The sequence below is a fragment of the Sphaeramia orbicularis genome, chromosome 10 (assembly GCF_902148855.1).
Source record: "Sphaeramia orbicularis chromosome 10, fSphaOr1.1, whole genome shotgun sequence".
In the NCBI taxonomy this organism is placed as follows: domain Eukaryota; kingdom Metazoa; phylum Chordata; class Actinopteri; order Kurtiformes; family Apogonidae; genus Sphaeramia; species Sphaeramia orbicularis.
The window spans coordinates 15,552,998-15,576,220 of record NC_043966.1 but is presented as its reverse complement, the minus strand read 5'-3'; the positions used below and the strand labels follow the sequence as shown (position 1 = coordinate 15,576,220).

General features: G+C 38.2%; 1 protein-coding gene across 1 annotated transcript in view; it reads left to right on the top strand.

Moving 5' to 3' along the window:
- Positions 1 to 507: 507 nt before the first annotated feature.
- The window catches only part of ankrd50 (ankyrin repeat domain 50), a 65,981-nt gene continuing 43,265 nt past the window's right edge, over positions 508 to 23,223 (top strand). Inside the window, exons 1-2 of the mRNA XM_030145536.1 lie at positions 508 to 751; positions 2,074 to 3,196. Coding sequence (XP_030001396.1) covers positions 2,691 to 3,196 — 506 coding nt within the window. The 5' untranslated portion in view covers positions 508 to 751; positions 2,074 to 2,690. The remainder of the gene's footprint in view (positions 752 to 2,073; positions 3,197 to 23,223) is intronic.

Here is a 23,223-nt window from a genome sequence, read left to right as displayed (position 1 = left end):
ATCATATACCTTGAAAACATTAGCAAACTGGCACTTTTGTCATTTATTTTCCAATTAATCTTATTAAAATACGTAACATTTTGCACATTTAATGTCTGAAGCAAATCATTTGTAAAAAAAAATTGTAGACCAGTGTAATTAAGGGGTACAGCTGTAAAAAAAAAAAAAAAAAAAAAACCTAATCTAATCTAATATGCACATTTCCCCCCCTTTTTCCATTTCATAAAAATGGTCAGCTCCTCTCTAGGCAGCTTGAATTAAATCTTCTCATGTAAGCACCATGCTGCCACTCCTGATTAAATGATAACGAGTAATTAAAAATCATTTTGACACCCCTTATCAAGCTAATAATAGGGGCAGCAGCAGATCAAAACACCTCAGCTCTGATTAATGGCCACGGAGGGTTAAACTACATATCCCAGAAGGCCTTGCGTCGCTCCGTGGTTCTGCGCTCTGAATGCAGCGGAGAGAAATGTTCGGTGTTTGTAGGCGGAGAGTCAGTCGGCTCGATGTGGAGCTGTGTCGGGCAGCAGGAGGAGCCGACGGCAACAGAAAAAGAGCGATTCAAAGAAAGACATGAACGCCGCTCAAATGCACGAATTCGGGATTTGACTTTTCACCGGCCTCTGCGGGCTAATGTTTAGCCGGACGTGTTTGATTTTAACGGAGACGCAAAGGGTGTTGACTACGGAAACTGCAACACCTAAAAAAAAAAAAAAAAAAACACAACACCAAGAGGAATCGGCAAAAGGTGAGAGGAAAACCGTTTGGGTGCCGAGAGAGACACTGGAAACTGTAACGAAAATGTAAAAACGCTCCAGAATTAGCTTAAATGAAGTTAAGGAACAGTTACATTTAGCTAGGATCGCGCGCATGGATGCATTTAAGTGTCTTTTTTTTGGCTTTGTTAGTTTCTACTCTGAATGCCTGCAAGTGGTAGCTAGTCTGTTTTTTTTTTTTTTTTTTTTTTTTTTTAAAGCCCCCATAGGTGTAAATTGTATCCCATCTGAAATGGGTGAGGTTTGTCTGACCATACAAAAGACTTGCTGCCTCAGTCACCGAGGTGAATTCATGTCGTTTGCTCTGATAGATTTGTCTCCTACCACCTCTAAACACAACTGAGAATTCATATATTTCGTTCTGGATGCGTTTTTATTTTGGAGCCAGAAAACACAAAGGTGAAAATGTATTGCAACCCGGTTTTTTTTTTTTTTTTTGGTTTTTTTTTAAACCTTGTTTTTTGGCAGCGTTGCAAAGTAATCAGCAAGACTATGTGCATGTGTATGAGTGAGAGTGTATGAGTGTGTGTTTTCTTGGCTTGGAGAGGTTTTGTGGAATATTTGCATTGCTTGCTGTGGGAGAGAAGCAGTAGTAAGCATTGATGAAGGACCAAATAAAAAGGTAGTTAAACTGTTATAAGTCAGAAAGCATCATGGAACCTTAAATCTTAAAAAGCATCATCCCATTTCCAAATCACTGACAGTCATACATGCATATATACAGATCCAGGTCTGCAAGGTTTGTGTTACCCCCAGAAGCTGTTAAAGACATTTTTAGGTTGTGCTGGCTACCACTTCCACACATGTAAATGACCCTGTGAGTGCAGGAAGGGGGTCCTCTTATTTGGACTTTTTTTTTTTTTTTTCCCCTACAGTTCAGGACGGATGTGGACTGTTTGGGATTTAAAGCCACATAGGAAGGAAGGGGGATCAGTGGATAGACTAGAGAAACTGGACGAGCTCCCTGCCAAGAATTTAGTTGCAGGGCAGGCAGTGATGTGGGTAGTGTAGGATAAAAGACAACCGACATACACTCCTGTTTAGCAGCCGCAGGGTTGGGACTCTTAGTGGATTAACAACATGTAAATTAGGAATGTGCATGTAGGAAGATGTCAAACTGTTGCATTTCTCATGTGAGCATGCTTCCAAAGACATTGATTTGTTTACTTTATTCTTGGCTTTTAACAGTACAGAATATTACTGCAGGCGCTTTCCTTTTGTATTTAATATGGGAAAGCGTGATTGAGCATAAACTTGTTTAATTTTGTTTCGTTTCTGTTTCTTTTATTTCCAGGGACAGAGCCAGGCTTAGGATGGTTCTGGAGAAACTGACTCTGCACTGGCAGCCTCTTCCATGTTAATGTAATGGAAACACGCTATGGTCACCCCGGTAGCATCTGAAATGCATCAGCGGAAATATATCAGCAACTCCCATGGCTAATTGTATCAAGCGGTGGCTTGAGTTTGCCAGTGGATGCTCTCAAGAGCCGGCTGCCCTGCCATGCCCAGCGCCATGCTAAAGCAGCACACTCATAATAACAAGGAGCACTCAGTACAACCAGTGGGAAAGCTGTGGAAAAAGTTGGTGGAAAATCTATGGTTTGAGCCTCAATTTTGATTTCCTTTTTTTATTTTGACCTAGATATTCAGTAGCGCACTACACCAAGGCTGCTTTTTTTGCCATCTGCAGCTCTGCTTTCTCTGCTTTCACTGCCTTCATCCTGGCCTCTTCCTGACATAAACACCAAGGACGGCTGAACTGTGATCAGCTTTCTCAAAGGCACGTTTGCAGCCGACATAATGGATGTTCAGATTTATAGCTGGGCTTTGTTGGAGTTGAAAATGTGATGGGTAGGATGAAGGGACCCCTATGAAGAGGAGGAATAGGTGGAACAGCAGCACTACATCAAAATGGCCCAAACCAGTTTGCTGCAAGGGAAACGTTTTTACTGCCGGGAGTGGGTCTTCCACAAGATCCAGCATTGCCTCCAGGAGAAAACTAACAACCTCAGTGGAGTGACCAGCACTCCATGTAAGCAGCCCCCACTGGCGCCCAGTGGGGGTGCGTCCAATCCCGGTACCCTCACAGCGGGGTCCTCCAAAGCGGGTAACTCCTGGGGAGTGCTGCTGGTGGGGGGACCGGGAAGTGGGAAAACTGCACTAAGCACGGAGCTCCTGTGGCCCACCTCAGCCCAGGGAACCCACCGCGGTCTGCATCAGCAGAGCCTGGCCTTCCACTTCTGCCGGGCGGACGACTCGGACACGCTGTGTGTCGGCGGGTTCATCCGAGGTCTGGTGGCTCAGATCTGCCACAGCGGGCTGGTTCCGGGATACGAGGAGAAGGTGCGTGACCCAGCTGTGCAGAGCACTTTGCAGCCTGGGGAGTGTGAGAGGAACCCCACAGAGGCTTTTAAGAGGTAAGCACACACACACGCACACGCACACACACACACACACACACACACACACACACACACGCTCTTGTCTTCACCACAACAGCCGACATCACTGATGACTTTCAGATAAAGAAAAATCAATGAATTGAAGCTGCAATAATTAGTTAATCAGCTGAAAACTCATTCATAACCATTGTCACAGTGCATTACTTAAAGGGAATCATCGAATAAAGCAAAACAACATCCAAAATGTAATGGTTTAGTGATGTCGAGAATGTCATCTGTTTTGACTGAATGTCTTTTAGTTCTGGACTAATGGTCTGATAGAATAAGCTGTTTGGTCTGTGTGTGTGTGTCTTTAAAATGCCTTCAGTTCAGTTTTACAAACATGAGGACGTAGGAGTCATTAAATGGTGTTAGGACTTAGATGCCACAAACCAGGGATTATTTTTAGATTTGTAGATGGTTTATGTGGTGTCATGGCAATTTGTTCTTGTTGTTCCACTAAAACTAGGCATTTAGACATACTTTTAGATTTGTATTATTTCAATATTTTGCCATGATTGATTAATTTGTTGTCAGCATTATTCCAGTTTTGATAACTTGTTATAAAATATGACTGTTGGGTGAAAATTTGATTTTTCTCTCTGGAGTTGTAGATAAATCTCATCAATTTTTTATTTTGTACAGCTAAGGTGCTGCTCTATCTTTTTCCCAAAGTGATTCAAGCTCTTCTGTGTGAATATTAATATTTCTGATGTTCCAAAATCTTAAAACCTACCAGTGACCCACTTACCTGTTGGAAAAATGTGGCTTGCTCTAATATTCTTACATCAGACCTTAGCTTTCCACAAATAAACTACTCACTCAGTATTAGAATGCAATGCTTGAATAAGACAAACATAAATTGTCCAAACATCAATCTTAAATGTGGTCAAAAATGATCTGTGATGACTGTGTGTCCTGGATTTGAATATGTTACAGGAGAATCTCCTTTTTGAGTAAAACGTCCAACAATTGATTTTTGTACCTTTACATGAAACCACCTGGTGTATTTGTTAAGGAAAAAGCCTGTTTTCAGAGGATTTTTAAAGATAATCCTGCAATTTTGACTCCATTGTCTGATGGATCCAGGTGTGTGTTGGACATCGAGGAATTTGGTTTGCCTGGAAATGTAAAATGCAAAGCCAGCCCCTCCCCCCTCCCCTTCCCATCTCCACCTCCTGACCCTGATGCACCCCTCCCCCCCTCTTTTTTTTTACTGCTCACACTCATCGCATAGCTCCGCCTCAGCAGCCTCTCCACTTATTTGATGTCATGGTTTTGTTGGTTTTCCCCCCTGGTGTGGCATGCTGGGTGGGACTGTCCCTGCTTGGCTTCTGATTCAAGAAAGGTCAGATATTTTTAAGTTAAGTTGCTGCTGAGCTCAGGTGGCCAGAGACTCATGAGGAAGGAGCATTGAACTACGACTGACTCACTGACTGAGTGACTGACTTACCGCCTGACCTGAGTGACTGTGCAGCAGAAAGATAATGTGAAACTGAAGTACAGTAGACCCGTGCACTTCCAGCTCCCTGTCCGGGCATGTAACGTGATCAAGATGGACTGTTTTTGTAGGCACCGGCTGCGTGTTTGTATATGGGTTACTTGCACGACTTGTCTACTCTGTATAGGTCAGGCAGTGCAGGCAGGAATGCAGCACTGAAAACACACGCTCACGTTTCTTGTCTGGCCATCTGGTGACGCTTATTGCACCATCTCAACATCACACACGTGGGGAAAAACTGGGTCAAATGTTCAGCAAGGTAAATCATCTTTTAAACGCTCACCACAGTCAACTGCTCAGAATGTTAATTCCCAAGGAAGTGAGCGTTCCTCTTGTCATCTGCTCGTAATCATGCAGCCTCCACCGGCGACTCTGACTTCAGTTTGACCCTCGGAGATAAAAGGCAGGTTATTGTAGGGACGTAAACAGAGAATGAAGTCAGAGAGGTCGGCGTTCTCACCTCAGCTCTGTTTTGTGTCAGGGTGGTTGGTGAAGACCTTTATAGCAGTGTCACATTTGCTCAAATACATGTCATCGGGGTCTTTCTAAGGCTTCAGAGGACTTTGGAGCTGCTCGGGTTCCAGTATTTGCTCTAAAATTGTTGAAAAATTGAGTTTCAAAGCATTTTGGATGATTATTATGCTTATATCTGTGTATTCAGAAATATTGAACCAGATAATTTTAATAATAATAATAACAATCTGTGTAAATACACTAAGGCATCTGCACCATTTGGTGAAGAGCTGTAATTAGTGGATTAGTTATCACAATCAGAATAATCAGAATATTTTATTAATCCATAAAGCCCAAACATCCGCTATCGACCAAAACCATTAACTGATCTGAACTGTTTAATACCTGTTAATCCACTAATCCTATCAATACATGTAAGTAATTGGTGTAAAATACAGTTTGTCATCTTTTCATGGTCATCAGATTTGACCCGTTTGGATGTTCAGAGGTTCTGTAGTTACCGTGGAAACATCGTCATCTTCTACAACATTGATTCACCAGTAAAACCCATGGAGTTGGATCAATGACAGTGGATGGAGACACTGGGTTTATGTTTAGTTAATGACATCTTTACGAACCTTTACTGAAAAAGTCACTTGTTCTTCAGCTTTCTGTGTTTTAGATATAATAACCCTAAACTGTAATCTGAGTTTTTATGAACATCTACATGATCAGTGAATTAAATATAAGAAAGTACTTGATTTTCACTGAAAATGCACAACGTACCTTTTAGTAAAAATAAATAATGATAAATCACTTTAGAAAAGTTAAATAGAGAGAAAAATTCATTTGGGATCTACCACAAAAGTCACACTTGGTCTTTATGGGTTAATCTTGGGGGGAAATTATTGGGTGTTACAGTTGCCTCATTCAAGTATAATAAAAAGTAGCTGGAAAGAATTATCAATACAACAGAAAAAGAAAAATGTGTGTGTATATATATATATATATATAGGTATATATATATATATATATAGGTATATATATATATATATATATATATATATATGTATATATATATATATATATATATATACCAAGCTCTAAATATATACAGTACTGTTTAAAAGTTTTAGGCGACCTTTAGATTTGTTTTTGCAGTGTTGAAATGAACATGCATATTTATTTCTCAATCTCTTTCCTTCAGATCCAACAAGAAAATATAGGAAATATGTGCACAACCTTAAATACCCCCACAAAAAACCAAACTAAATAGGTTCTGAAGGTTAAAGTTAATATTTAGTGTGACCCTTGACCCCATGACAAGAAGCAGCAAAAAACCGTTAGAAACATCTGGCATGTTGTTGAATGAAACTAGGAATAAAAAAATCAGAAAGTGAATGAGAAAAAATGTCATATTGTCTGAACAAAAGGATTAAAGACATGTTAAGTGTAAAAGGAAGGTCATGCTAAATATGACCACTTTGGTTTATAGAAGCAGTTTTTTTCTTTGAAATTTTTGTTTTTACTGCTTTTAAAGTATGAACAGCAGTAAAAAGAAAAGTTGCAGTGAAAAAAAAAACAGCTTCTATAAACCAAAGTGGTCGTATTTAGTGTGACCTTCCTCTGAATATCTATATATACCAAATATCGGCTATTAAATTATGCACAAAATATGTTCATTAGAAATTGGTTTTAATAATCATTTCAGAAAAAGCCCCACATTTCTCTGATTTCACCTTTGTTTCTAGTTTCTTCCTCTGTTCATTCTTCATATTAAGGAGTAAGTGAGGCATTTAAGGACATCATGTTGGGCTTTCTGAACATTTCCCCCATTTTCTGACTAATTCAGTAGGAATGATTAACAATAAAACTGACCTGTAGTTGCAGCGCTACAGTATTTTAAAGATCTAAAGTGAAGAGCACATTATAATGGAGGCATATGGTGAGGCCAGTCTGCTTTTAAAGCCTCTATATTCTGTTTTTCTAAGGTTTCTGTTTTGGTTTGGTGGATCACACAGATATTGGTATTAAAAAGATGGAGCTGTGCATATTAGAGGTCTTTCTGTCTTCCAAGTTTACCTCACTGCTCGTGTTAACTGATAAAAGTGAAGCTCATTCAAGACATTAATCAGTGAGTCTTAATCAAATTTAAATGTGAGGCCAGTGAAGATTCATAGCTCTACTCCTACCTGATTTTACATTAATTCATCTTACATGGTTCCAAAAAAGCTTAAATGCTGCCTGAAAGCCTTTATAATAGTAGAGAAGAGCCTGGTTCATGAAACAAATACTCTGAAGCAGCTAAAAACTGGATCCTAATTCTCTGGACAACAAAGACACAAGCTTGTTTCTGAGCCGTACAAACACTTTGCTGAATGTGCGATCGTCCTCTCGAGTGTAAAAGCATCCCAGGGAGTGTTGTACACAAATAATGTTTAAATCTGACCGATGTTCAAGATGCTAGATTTCAGGTACAGTCTGGCATTGACAACCGAGGGGAAAAAAATGAAATGGTGTAAGGAATGAAAAGGCTGTAAAACTTTATTATTCCTGTATTATGACCCCTCATTTGCATCAAGGTTAAAGCTTCACTGTGGGGTGCATCATCCAACTGAGCCAAATATATTCAAGCCAGTTTCTAACTCAATAAAAGTTATGGTTTTCATTTAGTTCATTTAGCTTTTGAACACCCCTTCCAGCTGAGTTTTTTTTTTTTTTTTTTTTTTTTACACGTTGGTTAGTGAATGAATGCAACAAACCCTGCCAAATTCTTTAGCCAAGTCAAAGACAAACAGCTCTGTTTGATGATAGTACTCGCCAGTCGTGTGTTAATACATTGGAGCTGGTTCAGACATGGGTTTACATCCTCTCTGTGCAATTTCACCATGTGTCTGCACAGATTTAACCAGGCTTTTGGCATTTAAATTTTAAAAAAATTATCATCGGTTCACATTATTTTTACTTCTGTGTCTTGGCACTTGGGGTTTATTTTTTTTATCAGTTGGATGATAAATGAAGAGAGAACTTCAGTGGTCTCTTCAGTGATGACAAACCCAATCTATAGGACGCAACGGCTCGCTGAACGGTACTGAGGATGGAAAGTTTGTCAATATTTTTTTGTTAGAATGGTGTTCTTCCCTTCAGTGGAGTTCACAGGCTGGAGAATCAATGCTGAGGAGCTCTGAAGCTGTTCTTGGTGGATGTGGTGGAATGACATACTATGTATAAGTCTAAACTGATACAGGGCCTGTCTGTAGTAGATTAAATGGATGTAGTTGGACAGTTGGTTATAGTGAAGGCCTGCACGATAGGAGGAAATCTTAGGTCAGTGGACTTGGTTCAGGATGAATGATATGAACTAAAGCTGGGTACACATGTAACGGATATCTGGCTGTTTTTGTCCTGATTTTCCCCCTTCCTGACCAAGGATAGCAAACGCCAAATTATTTTATGTCTTATAAGATTATCCTGTGGTCTGAGGTGTGTTAAGAGTGAATTTGACCCGGGCCGACAATCGTAAATATTCAACAAGTTGAATATTTACGACCAAAAATCTTCGTGTGTGTGGAAAGCCGACGACTCCTGAGTCATCACTCTGTGAACTGTGACATGGAATGGAATGTAGCCAATCAACAAGTGAGCTGACTGAAAAACAAGGAAGTACGCATAAATAAAAACAAGCATGGCCGACCTGAAACATAAAGTTCCGTGGACCAGCTTGTGGAACAGTGGGAAGCCTGAGAATGTCTATTCAACGTCTCCGCCAAGTCCTACCACAACCGATACAACATGTTGCGTGTTATGTTTTCCGGTTGTTGCTGTGTTTCTTCTTCGTTTTTGTTGATTTCTGGCTTGGAGGATTAGATTCTAGATCGGTGGTGGGACAGAATCGTTTTGTGTCTTGTTTGCTATGTTGGGATAATCGGAGCACACCACACACAGTATGCTCAAAACTGTTCATTGTCTGATTTTTTATCTTCATGTGTGGGGTCTGTAACAGATAAAAAAATCTCTTCAGATTTCGAAAATCCTTATGTGTATACCCTGCTTAAACTAACAGATTCAGATTCTTTATTTGTCATTTAAACATTACCTTCATAGATGGAATGTAAAAATGAAAAGGCGAAGCAGATACAACACTTGTAGACAGAATAAAATAGTCAGTATAAAAATCCTTAATAAATAATGCACATAATAAAATCTGTGATGACCATACCATTATCATTTCTTTCTCCATATTAATATTATTATATTGGGCTTTTAAATGTTCAGTATGTTTAGATGGGTGTTTGTGTTGGAGTCTGGTCTAGAGTTTTTATTGAATCCTGACCTCTACAGAGAAATCACTATACAGAAAGAATCAGCGTTTTAATTACCTTTTTTAAGGTGAATAATCAAACTAGCCTAAGTCTATTACCTGGTTAGTTGTAACATCATCATTAAATTGTGCCCTCCACCCAAATCAAAATAAAGATGAAGATGATGATAATAATGCAGTGAGTGAACCACAAGTGTACTGTTTTAATTTTTTTTTTTTTTTTAACACTGTTAAAAGAAGGATATATTCAGCTCTCTGGTAGAAAATTGGGCCATAAACATTAGGCTAGTTCCATGTCTCTATGAAGTAAAAGGCAAGTTAATTCATATAGAATAGTTTCATACACAAAGGCAGTTCATTGTAGTTCACCTAAGTTAAAGGAATATAGAGAGGAAATAAACAACAGAAGATCAAAATAGAATTAGAGAAGAGTAGAGGATATAAAATCATAATAAAAAAGATTTATCATTGTTGGAAAATCTTTATTAAAAGGATTAGAAGAATATTCAGACCTTCAAACTTGCATAGAATAAGAATTAATGAAGACTTACAGCATGATAAGAAAAGAGTGTAAGTGTAAGAGCTCATTCATACACATGAAAAGAAAAATATTCTCAACTTCGATTTGTTAATGTGTACATTTGGGTTAAATGTAAGCTTTGCTGATAGTTTGTTCTAGTTGTGTTTAACAGTCTAGACTATTAGTACGAGGAGCTGACCTGATCCATAAATCCGACAGTCCTACTGGTTTATATTCCTTTTATGTCTCACATACACACTTGTCAGAAATCACATGCTGCCATAAATAGAAATGATTCAACTCTTAAAAGACATTGATTAGGCCTTGATGTTTTGCTTCTACAAATGGACTATTAGATTATTTGTGCATGTCCCTTGTGCATAAGATGTTATCACTGATATAAGATACTTAGGCAGTTGTTGGAAAAGGAATGGACTTTGCTTTACTTTCATTCTTGGGGTCTGGCTTATTTTAACGTGGTCTTAATGTAATTATCATTTGTTGTCCCTTGTATTATATTGTGTTATGTTTTTTATCATGCATTTAACAAGTTTTCTATCGGCATTTTTAGCGATATCTAATGACTTATTTATTTTAGTTTGTTTTGATTATTTATTTTAGTCTTTTTTAACCATGATCAATGAGCTGCTGGGGGTATCTACCTGTCAGCGTCTTTGGTCTGTGCTGTGCTATGACATTGTCATTTAGAGAAGTTGCGGTTTGGTCGTACAGACAAAGACGTGAAACCGGTGTTTTCAGATGTATTCACTCTGGGACCTGGTTTCAAAATGTTGTGGTTTCAGTCACTGAAAACGCTAATTTCGTGTGGACTTTTGCGAATACAACCGAAACTGTCTTCGTATGGACAGGGCCAAAGTCACCTTGAACCTTCATTTCACTACCATCACCAAATGCCGCCAGCAGAAAACAGACTCAAACACAAACTTTATGAAAGCACATGAGCAAGAGGGAATCTTCTATAACGCACCTTTTTATGAAGTAATTATTGTTGAATCTCTTTTATATTCTGTTGTTACTCTACCAACTAGCTGGTATTTTAGGAATATCAAAGCCGTAAGTGAAGATTTCATTGTCTTTACTCCATATATCCAACAAAAGATTGAGAAAACAAAAAACTGTGTTAAACTACTTTATATTTAATCACAAGTGGAAGCATAATTCATTGTTTACATTCATTGTCTCTCTCAGAAACATATCGTGGCTTATTCTTAAATCTTAACAAACATGCTGAATTTATTTCCGTCCATAGAAGTACACATTCAAATCACTGCTTACTGCCAGATTTGCCAGATTTACCAGTTGTTCTTCGTTCAGTGCATGTGTAATGTGATGCATCAGTAAAGTACATCCCTGCCAGCAAAGGTCATGAGCCACAGTTCTCCAGATAAAAGCCAGTTTCACCTTTCAGTTTGCCTTTCTCCTGTGTGAAGCCCACCAGTTCAAGCCTCTGTCTTGTTCAGACAAACTTGATACTCGTAGTTTTTTTTCATCTGCCCGGACTGGGTCAAATTCAATACCATCAGAGGGGTTTAACACTTTAGATGTGGCGTATCATCAAGGATTTAGTGTCTAGACAAACATGCACGTTCCTCTTACTTTCTCTCTTCCTCTATCGAAGGTTGCTGCTCTGTTTTGTCTGCAGTCCTTTACTTTTTTTTGTGATTTTTGTGCATTTTAAACAACCAGTCGGCCTCCTGCCCTCCTACATGCCTCCCTTTCTGCCTTCAGGACAAAAGAGCTTGCTTTAAATAGGTGGAATTAACCCAGTCATGTGGGTCAAACCAAACACAAACCAAACAGCGTTTTTTTGCTGACGGGACAAACAACCTTTTAGCCTAGGTGTGACTTTATGTGGATCTGCTGTTGGCCTGATCTCCACCGAGGACTCACTTATTCTTCAGTTGCCTCTGGACAAGTTTCTATTTCTTTTCAAAGGGCAAAGACTTCAGGAATGATGAATGGCGGTGGATTAAATTTGGAAACAAGATTTGAAGTTTCTTGGCAGTGTTTTATTCTCGCAGCATGTCAGCGGAAGAAATTGATACTGCTGCTTGGATATTTCCTAGTAGACAAACGAAAATTGTGATTTTTCTGATGGCTCTATCAAACGGTTGTTTAGAACGTAGCCTCTATAGTTTATTGAGAAGGATTGTTGATAACTTTTGTAAGTAGTGGCATAAATCAAGGCCGAGACATAATTAGATTTAGGACGGCAGCTTTCATTGAACATAAGTATTGTTGGGTTCTTAAAGTCATCATTTTACATGACAGTGTAACATTACCAGCTGTCCACTAAATTTTAATGTCTATTTTATGTAAATTACAGTCACTGGCCTTTGGTAATGTTGTAAATTGTGAGAGACAAAGCTAGATATACAGAAAAATGAAGATGTTTGTCAAGACGCTGTAAAACGATGGTTGTGGAAGACAGTAATTTGTGTTTTTTGCTTGTGTCACCGTATGATTTCACAGAGATTTCAAAGCTGAACACATTTAACTCTCAAGTAAAAACCAACCAAGACATTTTATTCCTTCAGCCATGGAGCTTTGTGGGTTTTTCTTCTCCTTTGTGTTGACTTTCTGACTGTTGCACATTGGGCGGCCGTGCTTATTGGGGTTAAGGGACGCTAAATGAAAGCGACCCATGCTTTTCATGTGGTGCACGGCTGTGGAAAACTCACTGCAGATTAGGGCCACGTTTTTAGAAACAAAAAAAAAAAAAAAAAAGAAGAGAAAAAGGGGGGGAAAGCCTCCCAGTGTGACGCATCAAGTCCAGTTGAGCAGATGAAGAGAAACAGCAGCACTAGTGGGGCTGCAAAGATGACTCAGCAATCTGAGGCCAGTCTTTGTCTCCACATCACAGGCTGGTTGTGTGTTTATGCAAGGGTTTATTTGTGTGTGGACGTGCCTACGTGCTCATGTGGGCATATATAACTCATTCATATTACTGCATCCCACTTAAGACATTTAGTGGTAGTGGTAGATAGTGGAATTTTGGCCCCCCCCATCCACCCACAACCCTCCTTCCTGCGAGAAATGAATGTCTTTGGCTGTTTTTTACACTGGATAACAGTTGAACTAAGCATCAAACTCCAAGTAATTAATCAATAAACTGGAACTGGAGTTCAGACTAGCCATAGAAAGTAGTTAAGTGGGATTGATTTTAGTTTTTTGAGCTACTGTTTACCGTGAAAGTCAGTAATTCCAGTTGAGAAGCCTGATAGTAGCTTCCAGAGCCAAGATCTGCTAATACTGATGTCCACATGGGCAAAAGTAAGACTTAATTTTGTGTTAATAAATCTGCAAAACATTATAAATTTATACAAAACTAAAACAATAAAGCCTGTCGAGAGGTTTTATTGCCCCAGCTTAAGTGCAAAATAGTGTTTTTAACTTCCCAGGTTTAACAACCTTGACCATAAAATACTTTTCATTTCATCTTTTTGCAACATTCCGTCAAGCTTTTTTACAATATGATGTTGTCAACATAATAGGGTCAGACAGATCTTATTAAAATCTACTGTGAACACATTGCAAAATACAGACATTTTTATCCCCAAAGACGTTAAATTGAGACAAAAAGACTGCAATATTCCTGTCCAATAGCTGATTCTGTTTCTTTATTTTATTTTTGTTGTTATTTCTCAACCCATTAACAAAGATTTATTCATTATAAACATAAAAAAATGGTCACCATTTTTGACCCTTCAGCACATTATTCTTGAATGAACAGATTTTAACATGAAAAAACACTTAATATACCTGGACGGATAAATACCTGCCACCACCATTGGGTAAACATGTCTTTTAAGCTGAGACCTATATTAGTTGATGCAAGCAAATGTCAGCCGATACTGATGTATATCTGGCTGATATATTGGTACATCCTTAAAAGCAGGAAGTCGCATTTAATACACGAGCCTGATACTCAGTCAGATGGTAAGTACATCTTTAATCTTGTTTTGCAGTTTCACCAAATTGGGATTGGTTCCATTCTCAGTGGGATGACTTGTTTTTAAGGATTATTATAATAAATGTATACTGAAAAAATAGTCAAAAACGTAATATTCAACCTATGAACTGCTTAAATACTGTCTTTCTTATATGTAAATGGATCATTAGATAAAATGAGCCTCCCCAGATTGTAGTACATCAAGGATGTCAAACTCGTTTTATTTTGCGGGCAATATACAGCCCTATTTGACCTGAAGTGGGCCGGACCAGTAAAATAATAACTTATGAATAACTCCAAATTCTTCTTTTTTTATGCAAAAAATGGAAATTATGAAAATGTTTACATTGACAGAGTTTGTTTTCATAAAAATGTGAATAACCTGAACAAGGAAAACAAATTAAAATGTAAGAATATTATTCCTAAAGTTATCATTCATAACCATTAGCCTCATAGCATCATTGCCCAAGTCGTATTTTTGGCCAAACTGTCATATCTGCCTAACTTAAGCCTCATTTTATGCAGATATCACAATTTGGCCAAAAATATGATTTCTGCAATGATGGTATGAGGCTAATGATGCACCTGATGGATCACAGTGGATCTATAAACGCACAAAGCATTTAGTAACGGGCATAATATTGTTAAAAGTTTGGAAATAAAATTAATTTAACACCATTGACTGTTAATATGTTAAGTGTAATTTTTAGATTGGAGCCTTTGGTGGGGCAGTTTTGGCTAGCGGACCGTATGTTTGACACCCCTAATATACAGTCACGTAAAAAATTATTAGACCAAGCCATCAAAAACAATGGTTATGCAATCAAGTACTAACTCCAGTGTGTATCATGTGACTAAAACAGGCAGAAAAGAAAACATGGAATGCCTAAAAGCACTGTTTTTGTCAGTACAATTTCATAGCTGTTGATGTAAAAACTGAAGTGATTTTGGTTATTATCAAGAAAACCATGGTAAATGGCGAGATATGAGCTCTGAAATTAAACTACTATGAGCTATTTATGTTGTTATCATTATATTTGTCCAAACAAATGTACATTTAGTTGTACCAGGCATTAAAATTAATAAGAAATTGAAGAAAACAAGGGTGGTTTTTTCGGTGACTGTAATAACCACAATTATATGATGATTTCTATGTTGAGAGGGCAGGTTGCTTTCAAGTTCCTATTTGATTTTCTTGGTGAAAGCTATCAAAAATTAAAATAAAACATACAAGACTATAACATAATACCACTTACACAACAAACAAAAAATAGTTTAGGAAACCCAATCCATCTTTACCGATACTACTACATTTCTCCTCTTCTTACTATATCACACAACCTTCCACTGCATGGTAACGTGTCAAAAATTCCGAATTCTTATGTTTGAAAGTAAATCTTTCCTCAAGTTCTTTATTGCATCCCTTCTGCTCCTCTACAGCAGCAGCAGTGTGTAAATCTAACTCCCATTAGCGAAAAAAAAACAAACCTGAAAGACTAAAACTACAACAACAGTACCTATTGTCGTATATGTTTATCTATGCTGTGCTGTCATCGCTCACTGGACACATTTACCTGTTTTCGTTGAAATCCAGGTGATCTGTGGACACGTGCGTCGAGGTTTATGCGCATGTTGACGGACAATCGTGTTTCCATGTGTGAGGACTGAGGCGGCAGAGTGAGCTCTGGAGGCCTGAGTGGTGGCGTGGGGAAGAGGGAGGGTGTTGAAAAGGATGAAATTTCAGATTCCTTTGTAAGTATTGGATAGCTGGCCAGGAATGCACACCTCGTCTGGGTTGGGAAGAGCTTTGGGGATTTGGAATAGTTATCTGAGGTATGTGTGCAAGCCAGAAAACAAGTGTGCGGTGTTTACACTTTTGCAAATCATTAATAGATTGTGGTGCAGAGTAAACCAGGCCGATTGAAGCCTGATTGACCAGACAGACGACATTTTACCTCCTTATTTATAGGATCGTGGTTGACATTGAAACGTTTTTAGACGTAAATGCTTTGTTTTGTTATGTGGCTTTCATCAGGGTGACTGTATGGTCATATACCCAGATCTGAACGGACAGTATGTATGTGGTTGTATATGTCTGGGAGAAGCATTTTTAGATGCTTCCACAGCGTTTCTATAAGAGTCGTCTCCATTATCTTGAAAATATGATATCTCAGGAAGGCCTCAAGGGAACTTCTGGGAATTTGGTACAAACGCTCACTTGAACTCTGAGATAAACTGGTTTTATTTTGATGCCGGAAGGTTAAAAATCAAGGTCGTTGCTATCAGTTCTTGGCCACAACTTGTAGTAATTGAGAGAAATGCATGAACTGAATATGATGCGAAAATAATGGACTTGTCAATATATTTTAGCACTTTATTGATGGAAATGAATTGTATAACAGCTTCAGCTTTTCATATATAGAAAGTCAGGGTAAAGAAAGGAAACAAGATAATTAGATATTAAGTTTAAAAAAGGGGAAAAAAAGAAAATATAAGTCAGATAAAGTACAAACACCATTGATTGACATTAGATTTTTTTTTAAGGTAAATATTAGGATGTGCATGAATAATGAATTAGTTGATTAGTTAAAAAGGTAAGCAGAGTTCAGATTGTTTTTAAGAGTTGACTTTTTTTTAATTTGGGGTAGGTTTTCTGTTATCCTTCATTGAGATGCAGATCTAATGTTTATGGCACTGTTTATACCAATGTTAAGTAAGAGGAAAGTGTTTTAAAAAATTAAATACTATATTGTGATTCACTCTCTCCTTGGCTGACAGTTTTTAAAAAAAAAAAAATTCTAAGATACAAAATATTATAAGACATGCATATGAACATGTATGTATTGCATGTGTAAAGTATTAATATACATGAAACCGTTTGCGTTAGACCTATACATTGTTTATTTGTTTAAGCTGAACAGATGTAAAGGGACACTCTTGACTCGTGCGTCCCTGTGCTCAAACAGACAAAGAAACATCAAACAGAGTGGAATAAAGAGGATTTTGACCAAATAAGAGAAGTGGATAAGTAGGATTTTGACACATTGAAAGGAGCTCAAAGAAATGTTTTTGTGTGAATGAGGCTCGATAATTATTGAATGAACTTAAAGAACTGTGTTTAATATTGTTCTATATGTAAGTTAAAATACTGTTTTTACAATAGTCCAGTTTAAGGCCACAGCCTGAAACATGGTGATCTGACCCTGTAGTCATTCTATATACAGTGGTGGAATAACGTTTTTGAACACCCAATGCATTTGTGATATCTTACGTTAAGAATCACTCGTAAGTCATTGAACTCTGACACAATACTTCAGTCTGAACAATAACCTACTTTTGTTCCTCTCTCCAAACCCACTCCCTTCTGCATGCGCTCTGTTCCATGAGGTCAAAAGTGGATGTTTCAGCAAAATAATGAAACACATCCAGGGCATGACATGTTGGAACAGTCAAGAATTTTTTTTTTTTTTTGAACTTGTTAAACAAAAACAAGTCGTGTGCATTTGTTTGCATCTGTCTGATGCTGCCATACCTTTTGAAACACAAAAAAAAGATTTTACTGCAAATATTTGACATTTTACAGTGTGTATGATTTTTATAGTGTTCTTAATCAGACAAAAAAAATATGAATGCATCTGGATCACTCATCTTATGTGGTCCATGCCCGGTTATATTTAAAAAAGGGGATCCATGTGTGGACCACGGCTGATGCCTGTTACTGACTTACATTGGCATCACTTCTGTGGGCCCATCACGGAATTTTCGCCGATTCCATAATACCACCACAGATTTTGAGGTAGGGTTCTGTGGTCTTTACACGGAATTCTGTGAGACCAGGTTGATGGAAGTGATGACAGACAAGTTGAGGTGCTTTCTATTTTGGCAGGCTGTGGAAATGAAGTAATCGAAAATGTGAAAGATACATCCAATGCTTTTTGTCTCAAACTGCTAGCCATTAGCTAAGCACAACACCGGAACAGAGAAATCGCACTGTCTTTGCATTGATTCAGGTATTTGCTGCCACCTAGGGTATGGGAGTTACACACTGTAGCTTTAAGGGTGTCTGAAGCCTTTTTTCCACTGCTGTACTACAGGTTCTGGTTGGGTTTTGGCCTGTTTCAGTTTTTACCTTCTCCATGTGCCTTGGAAGTGAGTTTAGTGCCAGACACTCCTACTTTTGAAGCCTTGGAAAAGTGACAACCTATTAACAAGAGTTGCCTTGCTGAATTATAAATTTCAAAAAGTATGGCAGCAGTGTGGTGTGACCCAGTTGACGGGTAGTAAAAGGATTCAGTTTCAGATTCGGTCCTTTATAAAAACAGTGTGGTGAGTGTATGTGACCAGTCCCATGACGGGGTGTTGAAAGTCAACAGCATCATAAGACTGTCCCAGATCATCAGATAATAACATAAGTGTGTCATTTTAAGGGCGTTAGCAAAGCTTGATTATGGGTTTCCTTTTAATAATGATGTTTTTTGCGTGCGGGTCAAACAGATTTGGCTTTCCCCACCTCCCCCTGATCCAGTAGACTGCAGGACATTGTTTCTCAGACAGCTGGAGGCATTTGTCTGCCTGGTATCCAGCACAGAATTGATTCCTCAGTTCCATTAAACCAAGATCAGATTCTCTCACTGTCCAGAATGTTTAAAGAAATAAGCACTTCTCTGATACTTACCAGACTTCTCGAACATGGTCGGAGTGTTTTGCTGATGTACTGATGTCATTATATGATGCAATGTATGCAAAACACCTGCTTTGACATCAGTGATTGAGGTGTGGTCGTATGTGAACCACGCCACAGTCTCAGCTTGGAACGGTTGGAAATGTTGGAAACTGGATATGTGAGTTTTGCTGCCAGTATGAAAACAGCCAACGCATTTTTTAGGATCTTTGAGGAGTGTTATTGTGTCTTTTTGCAAACCAGAAATGCACAGAATCCTCCAAGTTTTCACTCTTTACAACCAATTTTGGATGTATTTTTAATAGAATTCAATAGAATTTGCTGCTGTACAGAAATCTTGTTTCATGATGTAGTGAAAATTCAATAATTACATACTTAACATAGAATTGACCTTGGGATCACAATTTCACATTACATTTGGAATTATATCATCTACAAGAGAAGGTACTTACTCATACTTCATTATATTTCTTCTCTTATTTAATACCTTTTTGCAAATTTTCAATTTGATAAAATTAAAGAGCTTAATTTGTTCTCTCAGGCTATTTCTAATTGACGAGGTTATCAATACACTATAAGACAAGACTTTATTCATCCCACTGTGGGTAAATTTCACAGTTAATAGCAGCAACATACAACAAGTGAATGCGGAGAAAAAGATGGTTAGAACCCCCCCACAAATGAGAAAAAATAGAAGGAGATAAATTTGGTACTTGTGCAAGTATTTGTATCAATACAAAATTAGATTTAAAAATTAAGTATTATTTACATATTTACATCATGGCTGCAAGTGTACATGGTGTGATATGGGAGGGGGGACGTCGGGAGGAATGACCTATATAAGATTAAATTAAGTAAAATACAGTGATGTAAAATTAAATGAATTAAAATTTAATGAGTAATCTATTATTTACAAGGAAATAGGGCTGTAGCTATTGATTCTTTTTGAAGTTGAGGATTCTACCTAATATTTCAGCAATTAATCAAATTTCATCATCAAGCTGTCATTGAAGCCATCATGGAGACTCATTATTATAGACTACAACAAAATTAGCCTACGTTTTAACCAGCGCTGCTGTGTTTCTCAGTTAGCAATCACGTTAAATTGGTTAATCCTAGGCTACTGTTGAGTGGAAGAAGGGCATTTACCGTGTGCTGCCTTGAGTTTCTGTGTTTTTTAAAGTTTGAAACTTTGGACATCTTTTGCCTTTTCCGGATGGTCCCCTCGCTCTCTTCTATAGCATCAACTTTTTGACTTTGAGTCGCATACATCACTGTTTACAGTCCCTGTAGAACACGGTCTCTGGGGCAGATCGCAAGTGACTTCTAAATCGAAATTAATAATTAAACGAATTCTCGAAGCAAGAAAAAAGGATTCGAGGATTTTTTGTACTTTAATTACTCAAGTACTCATAGTTCTACAGGTAAATACTTATAGTAGGAAGAAGTAAATATTATGGTAAGTCTTATTAGGTGCGGTACTGTACAGTGTTAAAGATAATTTCATGTGTTTTGTCAGTTTGTAACAAAACATAAAATGGATAAAAAGCTGAATATACAACAAAATACCGCCTCCGTCTGAACACAATGCATTCGAGGTTTAAGGTACTTTATTATCCCCTGGGGGCAAATTATTGCACAGCCAGCAGTTACGCACACATCAACAACAAATGACACATACAATTGTCCAAATGATAATAAATAGAGTACAAAGAAATAAACAACAGAGAATAATGAGAAACAAGACATTTTTCCTATTGTCACATAATCTATTTTGTCTGAAAGAAATGACCTGTAAAAGTACTGCCTTCCTCTTCTGGTAGATCATTGCTCTTTAACTTCAAGACGACCTGGATGTTTGGTACTTTTTGCTTTCTGTGACAAACAATTACTTTAAAAGCTGCCTCAGAATTAGAGCCTCCAGACTGCAACAATCTTCCAGAGCCTAAACCTACCCATGTAGCACAAAAACTCAGTGAGATGTGAAATACGGGCAGAGCAACTTCATGTCACAGGAGATGCTGATAAACTGCGTGTTAATGAAGAAACGTCAGACCTGGTTTGATGCTCATTTGTGTCTGGAGGAAATGCAGTTGTTGAAGCATAAAAAGCAGGGGTTTAGAAACGCTTCCTAATTCTCTACTCAGCCATTTTGAGCAAATGATTATAATGGGTTTTTCAGTATTTTTGAGAAGTAACTAATTCACTGCTGCTAGTTGGAAGTCCTCTGTGGGTTATCTGTCTAATGAAAGGCTCTCAGTACAAATTAATGTAAATATATCTGTCTGCAGCTTACATAACTGTGGTTCTGCTGCTGGGTAACCACTCTGCATCGCACTCTTGATTTGTTAAAAGCTTTAGAAATCAAGCTTTATTCAGTAAATGCCCATTTTGCAGAAACTACATCGAAGCCTCAGATTGGGAGTTTATATCCAATCAGTTAAAGCGCGAGTGAGATGATAACAGACTGAGTAGGGAACTCAATAACAGACTAAACGCGGAACAAGAGCATATGGTCGATGCTACAGGAAGAACACAGTGAAAGTGGCGGAGCTGTTCCGAATGTTTGCTCTCAGCACCAGTCGCTCTTATTGTCCTCATCAGTGTGATTACTCTGAACAAGATGAGAAGCAGCAACCCTTATGCATAATGCACAAATCAGAAAGGGAAAAGTGCGGGGTAGAATCCCTGACTGTGGATGGGGTCGGGGGGGTGCATGGGTGCATGAGTCAGCTGTTGTCGTTCAGCTCTGTGGCTCTAAACTCTCCTGACTGTGCAAAGACGCTGAGCAGGCTGCCTCCAAATTGACTGGATGCTAAATGAAAAGATGGGGGGTCTAATAATGAAAAGACGTCTGTGGTTTTTTTTTCGACTGATCATTGTGGAAAGCTTTGTCACAGTCGCTCTCTGATGCGATCTGTCTGAGTCCTCCGGCTCCACTCACCTGCCAACTACAGTAGCCAAGCACTGCATTTCCATTTTCCACGTCTTAGTACTTGTACTCACTACATCTCACAGTCAGATATATACTGTTTAGTCCACTACATTTGTCTGACAACTTTAGATACTTTGTAAGTAATTTTTTTTCTCCCCTTGTTGATTTTTAACCCTGTATAGGACACTCATAGAAATACTCTGAAATTCTAAATTTCAACCCTAGTCTGTTTTTGGAGCACATAACAAAACTTTATTACCCCGCCCCCCAAAAGGGAGGCAAGGGGTACTGTTTTTGGTTTGGTTTGTTTGTTTAACACCCTGGCACCAAAACTATTGATTGAATTCATACAAAATTGGGATTATAGATTGCCAGTGACCCAGAATAGATCTCATTACATTTTGGGAACAGAAGGTCAAAGTTTAAATTTTTTATGAATTTTTTAAAATCTTTTTTCCCCATTTACTTACAATGGGTGAAATTTCAAATGTCTATAAAAACATCCATTTTGTTTCAATTTACTTCACACTTGGCACATATATAGAGGCAGCTGATATGCTGACAGCAGCACATGCATAGACACATCCACATTCTCCCTTTGAACATCATTCCTTACATTAGTACCATTACTTCATGGTACCTAACAAAGCACTGTTCATGCAGAGGTGGACCTTACAGACCCTGTAGACCACATTGGACGTGAAATTATTGCCTCACTGTCCTCACTGGAACTGTTGCTGTCACTGTCTTGTAATACATTTGGAAATGACCAACAATAGTCACTTGCCCAATAAAGGTTTAGAAGATGAGGGTAAATTATCCCCTCATAAACTGTCTTAAAAGCATCGCCACAACGTTGAAAACTCTGTTTCTAAGCTCATTAAAAGCGGACTTTTGACAGTCTTACCCATTATGATGCATTGCTGTGGATTAAATAACTCAATTCTGTATAAATTGGTCCAAATGGGTTCAGCCTTGAACATCGACATCAGTAATATGATGTGCAGCAGTAATATGATTTTAGAAACATAAATACTGACAGGGACCATTTTACTGCATTTTAGCCTAGAATATTTTTATAATACCTGTGTAGTATATAGTTCTGGGCCAGTGAATGATGCTATAATCCATGTGTTATCACAATTTTGACACAAACTCCTTGACAGACAAATGCAAAAACCCCCCAAAAAACAAACAGACTGGGGGGGGGGGGGGGGGGGGTTGTGCTGTGGAGATTACACCCCCATGACGCCTCAGTTTAGGCTAATTACAGTTATTTTCATACAGGTAGCATACAGGCAGCTATATCAATCACTGATCAGATGCAACCCAGATGTGAGTCTGCTGCTCTACTCTGTGTCTTGGCATGGAAGCTTGGAAAAGTGGCATCACTTTTCCATAACGGCATGAAGTGGCATCTGTATTTATATTTGGTATTTTGGATTGGACCAGTAGGACAGAGCTGCAGGAGCAAGGTGTGTATTTTCAGACTCTGGTTGGATTTTTTTGTCTCTGATTTCAGCTCCTACACCTTTAAATCAAAATATGATGCTGCTCAAAAACACATAAGCGTATTTATGATTTCATAATACTCGTTCTTTACTAAAACTTTTTGGCTT